Below are 6,432 nucleotides of genomic sequence, written 5' to 3'. Positions count from 1 at the left end.
GTTATCATCCAGAAGGAGAGGGCAGTATTGGTGCATCAAAGCTGGGACCAAGAGACTGAAAAACAGCTTCTATCTCAAGGCTATCAGATTGTTAAAAGCCATCACTAGCACACTAGAGGATGCTGCATATATACATAGACTTGAAATCACAGGCCACTTTAATAAACGGAATACTAATCGCTTTAATAATGTTTACATATCTTGCATTACTCATCTCATATGTACTGTAGATACTGTATTCTATTCTACTGTATCTTAATGTACACAGCTCTAACATTGCTCATTTATTTATATATTCTTAATTCATCATTCCTTTACTTAGATTTGTGTGTATTGGGTATATGTTGTGAAATTGTTAGATTTTACTTGTTAGATATTATTGCACTGTCGTAGCTAGAAACACAAGCATTTCGCTACAACCGCAATAACATCTGCTAAACACGTGTATGTGACCAATACATTTTGATTTGATTTGAATAATTTCACCATGCACAAAGTGATATTCAATGTCCGATTTTTTTTACCCATCTACCAATACGTGCCCTTCTTTGCGAGGCATTGGCAAACCTCCCTGGTCTTTGTAGTTGAATCTGTGTTTGAAATTCACTGCTCGGCTGAGTGACCTTACAGATAATTCTATGTGTTGGGTACAGGTAGTCATTCAAAAATCATGTTAAACACGATTATTGCACACAGAGTGAGTCCATGCAACTTATTATGTAACTTGTTAAACAAGTTTTACTCTTACTACTTATTTAGGCTTGCCATAACACTTATTGACTCAATACACTTCAGCTTTTCATTTTTTATTAATTTGTAAAAATGTTTTTTAAATTTTTTATTCCACTTCGACATTGTGGGGTATCTCAATGTATTCAATTTTAACACAACGCAATGTAACACAACAACATTTGGAAGAAGTCAAGGGGTGTGGATACTTTCTGAAGGCACTGTACATGCTCTAGGATATTATGAACTTGCATCTTGGATGATAAAAATAGTCTCTGACAGAAAGCGATGTACACCTGATTACAGTAAATTATCCAGGACCCATCTGTAAACACAGTGCCTTATTTATTCCAAACAGGAAATAGCCTGAGCATCGCCCAAATTCCAAAGTGGTGAACATTAGAAGACGCAATGTACGAACTTGCGCCACTGCGCTCCCGAGTGGCACAGCGGTCTAAGGCACTGCATCTCAGTGCAAGAGGTGTCAGTACAGACCCTGGTTTGATTCCAGGCTGTATCACAACCTGGCTGTGATTGCAAGTCTCATAAGGCGGCGCACAATTGTCCCAGTTTCGTCTGGGTTAGGGTTTGACCGGGGTAGGCCGTCATTATAAATAGCTTTAGGGGTAAGCCAACATCACCTGGCAATATTAAATCCAATCGGGAAGGCAATAACATGTAAAAAGACAGGACAAATGTATATGTGTTTAGGCACGTCTCGGTGAAGGACTATACCATGTCAAACAGTGTTCAGGTTTGTCTGAAGGTGGCCAGAACCGACCTGGCTGACTGTAGGACCATGCCGTACAACGTATCCTCACGAACTTCTACAGAGATGCACCATTGAGAGCAGTACAGGTGCATCAAAGCTGGGACTAGAGATATGCACGATTAACAAAAATGTTGTGCAAGTCTCCCATTGACGTCATTCAATAATTTACACAACTCTTGCCTCAACTTTAAATCGATAATAGGGCCATGATCACAACACCAAATAAGATTCTCTGTACAATCTCTTTGTTCAGATATGCTACATCAAATCCAGAGCCCACTGATTCAAAACTGTTGCGTAATAGTCATGCATTTGTGCAATTCATACACTGTAAACCTTTCAGATAACAGCTTGCAAGTACTATTACATTCTAAGTTCTATCAACCTGAATGATACAAAACGTTGAGGGTTTGTGGGAACATTTTGTACAGTTACATGTGTACCCTGCTCCTTTCTAGAACTCAGCAATGTCCAATGACAAAGCTCACTCTGCCAGGCCCCTGCACTCATGGGGGTGAACCCTTCCAGCGTCGTGCTCTTAGTGGCCATCCCTGCTGTCCTGCCAGCTCTGCCACCCTGGCTGTGATAAGAGATGCCGGGGTGTGGAAGCACGGCTGCCCACCAATATTGTAGGTTGGCCACGTCTCACCCGCCAACCTGGCTAGTGGAGTTCCCCTTTATGCTCTCCATAGAACCATTGTGTGAAAGGGCCAGCACTTGCACCCCTGGTAGGCCCCCTGATCGCCATGGCGTTGCTGCGCCCAAGAGCCAGGTCCTGGGTATCAATTGTGATGTTCCAGTTGATGATCTAGGGACTAACTCCGACGCCTGCATGTCAATGGTGAGGTGAAAGGTCACAAATCAAACAAAAGGTCACAAAAGGGTGCAAACTAAATAGTACAGAGATGGGGCTATTTTCAAATGTGCCCAATTAGTGGTTACACTCTGGGTACACTCTCCCTGTTCTGTGCTTCATAAGAGTGTAATGTGGGGGAACTGAGGGACTGTCTTTTTAGAATGAAACTTGCAAATGGAACCTGATCCTCAGTTTCCAAAATCACCTCACATTTCATCCAGTGACATGTCAATATTAGCCCTAAACCGGTGCTAATCTCTGAGGTTGTACTGTCTCTGTGGCAGGAGCCCAATGTCGGGTTGGATGGTTCACGTGTCTGGATTCTTCCTGAACCAGCCCATCTCCTTGCGTCTCTGCACCAGGCCTCAATGCTGAGGCGAGACTGCCCAGCCAAAAAAGAAAGCACTGGTGCCACTTACCCACTCAGTCAGTCAAGCAGCCACCGCTGGACAAGATGAGAAGATGGGTTAGCATACATACCTTACATACATACACCACTGCAAGAGACTCCTCACAATGTACAGTACACACAGAAGGTATTCGGACCCTTTTACTTTTTCCAAATTTTGTTACGTTACAGCCTTATTTTTTTTTATGGATTCAATTGAGTTTTTTCCCCCTCATCAATCTACACACAATACCCCATAATGATAAAGCAAAAACATGGTTTTAGAAATGTTTGCAAATTTCTAAAAACCTTTTTCCACTTTGTCATTATGTGGTATTGTTTGTAGATTGATGAGGATTTGTATTTTTTTAATCCATTTTAGAATAAGGCTGCAACGTAACAAATTGTGAAAAAATGTAAGGGGTCTGAATACTTTGTAGCTCAGTTGGTAGAGCATGGTGCTTACAATGCCAGGGTCGTGGGTTCAATTCCCACAGGGGACTAGTATGGATAATGTATGCACTCACTAATGTAAGTTGCTCTAGACAAAAAAGCATCTGCTAAATTATGTAAATGTACTTTTCAAATGTGCTGTATACCTGTATACAGTATGATGCAAGTTTACTGAGAGGAGAGAAAGCCTTAAAGAGTATGCACATACGCACACACATATGGCTCTAGCTTCCTTTGCATAGTCCTCCCGTCCCACCTCCTCTCCCAGAGGATAGAGGGGCACAATGGCCATTTTTGGATGGCCCACTGCATGGGCACTCATGTCAATCAGCCCACAGGCCTGCTCACAGGCAGACAACACTGCCTCCCCTGCAACAGAAACACATTGACAACTCCTTCTACAATTGGGATAAGGTATGTGCTATCATTTTATTGTGCCTACAAATTCATATCCATCCATCTCCACGATCATGTCTGTTGGGAAATGTAAATATTGGTGATACATAAATGATCACCAGTTACTATTTTGTACATTGTAGAATAATAGTGAAGACATCGAAACTATGAAATAACACATATGGAATCATGTAATAACCAAAAAAGATTTAACGCATTAAAAAGGAAAGGAATTCCACAAATTAACTTTTAACAAGGCACACCAGTTAATTGAAATTATAAGAATAAGAAATAAAAGTAACAAGTAATTAAAGAGCAGTAGTAAAATAACAATAGCGAGACTATGTACAGGGGGGTACCGGTACAGAGTCAATGTGCGGGGGCACCGGTTAGTCGAGGTAATTGAGGTAATATGTACATGTAGGTACATTAAAGTGACTATGCATAGATAATAACAGAGTAGCAATGGCATAAAAGAGGGGGGCAATGCAAATAGTCTCGGTAGCCATTTGATTAGATGTTCAGGAGTCTTATGGCTTGGGGGTAGAAGCTGTTTAGAAGTCTCTTGGACCTAGACTTGACGCTCCGGTACCGTTTGCCGTGCGGTAGCAGAGAGAACAGTCTATGACTAGGGTGGCTGGAGTCTTTGACAATTTTTAGGGCCTTTTTTTCCAGGTGACTACCTCATGAAGCTGGTTGAGAGAATTGCACACGTGTGCGAAGCTGTCATCAAGTGGCTACTTTGAAGAATCTAAAATGTAAAATATATTTTTATTTGTTTAACACTTTTTTGGTTACTATATGATTCCATATGTGTTATTTCATAGTGGTGATGTCTTCACTATTGTTCTACAATGTATTAAATAGTAAAAATAAAGAAAAACCCTTGAATAAGTAGGTGTCTCCAAACTTTTGACTGGTACTGTAAATTATGGCTGCCCCTGCCCCTGTTTCTAACAGGTCTTTCCTGCGGACTTCAGAGATGTTGAGGAGATAAGCGACTAGACATGGCCCATGGCACTGTGAGCCACCCCCCTGAAACAGACAAGGAACATACAGTACCTTCAGAAAGTATTCATACCCCTTGACTTATTCCACATTTTGTTGGGTTACAGCCTGAATTCAAAATGTATTAAATATATCTACAAAAAATACCACATAATGACAAAGTGAAAACATGTTTTTAGAAATGTTTGTACATTTATTTAAAATGAAATACAGATATCTCATTTACATAGGTATGTATACCCCTCAGTCAATAAGTTAGAATCCCCTTTGGCAGCGATTATAGCTGTGAGTCTTTCTGGGTAAGTCTCTAAGAGCTTTGCACACCTGGATTGTGCAAAAAAAAAAAAAAATGTTGTTGAAATATCACATTTACATGAGTATTCAGACCCTTTACTCAGTACTTTGTTGAAGCACCTTTGACAATGATTACAGCCTCGAGTCTTCTTAGGTATGACAAGCTTGGCACACCTGTATTTGGGGAGTTATCTCTGTCAGAGTGACCATCGGGTTTTTGGTCACTACCCTGACCAAGACCCTTCTCCCCCGATTGCTCAGTTTAGCCAGGCAGCCAGCTCTAGGAAGAGTTTTGGTGGTTCCAAACTTCTTCCATTTAAGATTGATGGAGGCAACTCTGTTCTTGGGGACCTTCAATGCTGCAGTACTTTTTTGGTACCCTTGCCCAGATCTGTGCCTCGACACAATCCTGTCTCGCAGCTCTACGGACTATTCCTTCGACCTCATGGCTTGGTTTTTGCTCTGACATGCATTGTCAACTGTGGGACCTTATATAGACAGGTGTGTGCCTTTCAAAATCCTGTCCAATCAATTGAATTTACCACAGGTGGACTCCAAGTTGTAGAAACATCAAGAATGATCAACGGAAAGGATGCACCTGAGCTCAATTTTCGAGTCTCATAGCAAAAGGTCTGAAAACTTATGTAAATAAGGTTTTTCTATTTTTTCTTTTTTTTCTACATTTGCTAAAATTTAAAAAATCTCTTTTCACCTTGTCATTAAGGGGTATTGTGCTTAGATTGATGAGGAAAAACATGTATTTAATACATTTTAGAATAAGGCTGTACCGTAACAAAATGTGTAAAAAGTCAATGGGCCTGAATACTTTCCGAAAGCACTGTACGTCCATTAATATGTTATTAACATATCATATGTGTCATAAAATATTTAATAGCCTCACTGCACGCAAATACAAGCATTTCCGCATCTCACCGGTACATTTCTTGGTTGTAAGCAAACCACACAATATCCAGAACTCGTAGCGATTTCGGAACGTGGAGGACTGCCCCTTGGAGGAAATATCAAAATGTATGGGTTTGTATTTGTCACTGTCAGACAGAGGATTTCGAAACAGAACTGAAGTCTCAACTGATGGGGTTGCCATGTTGTCAAATAGTGATATTATTGCATTGATTTCCCCCTTCGCTTTAAAGTAGAAGGCATCCGATATGCCAAAATCAGCTAAGCAAAAAAGAGAACAAGATCAGGTAAGGTAGCTAACGTTACATAGCTAACTAGCTGGCAAGCAAACTACATTTGTTTATCTAAACCAAAATCTAGCTAGCTGTCATAATAGGCTAGCTAGACATTCCAAAGCATATCCATGTAATTAGCCACCTGCTATCTGGCGATGTGATTTGTAACTTTGCAAGCTAACATTAGCTTTGTTAAGTTACATTAGCTAACCGTTAGCTAGCGAGCTAACTAACTACCACAGAGGCTAATGTGACTGTACAGTCGTGGCCAAAACTTTTGAGAATGACACAAATATTAATTTCCACAAAGTTTGCTGCTTCAGTGTCTTTGGATATTTTT

The 6,432-nt window shown here is 40.6% G+C and overlaps 1 protein-coding gene across 1 annotated transcript; it reads right to left on the bottom strand.

The window, feature by feature from the left end:
* Positions 1 to 1,955: 1,955 nt before the first annotated feature.
* ftcdnl1 (formiminotransferase cyclodeaminase N-terminal like 1) lies at positions 1,956 to 5,816 on the bottom strand. The gene is given in 8 exon segments (XM_039006219.1): positions 1,956 to 2,011; positions 2,014 to 2,064; positions 2,067 to 2,157; positions 2,159 to 2,240; positions 2,242 to 2,332; positions 2,617 to 2,802; positions 3,415 to 3,567; positions 5,798 to 5,816. Coding segments are annotated over 8 exon segments (729 nt in total).
* Between the last annotated feature and the right edge of the window lie 616 nt (positions 5,817 to 6,432).

Source organism: Salvelinus namaycush, chromosome 13 (assembly GCF_016432855.1).
Source record: "Salvelinus namaycush isolate Seneca chromosome 13, SaNama_1.0, whole genome shotgun sequence".
NCBI classification, from domain to species: domain Eukaryota; kingdom Metazoa; phylum Chordata; class Actinopteri; order Salmoniformes; family Salmonidae; genus Salvelinus; species Salvelinus namaycush.
Note: the sequence above shows the minus strand (reverse complement) of the source record. Positions and strands in the feature narration are given on the sequence as shown.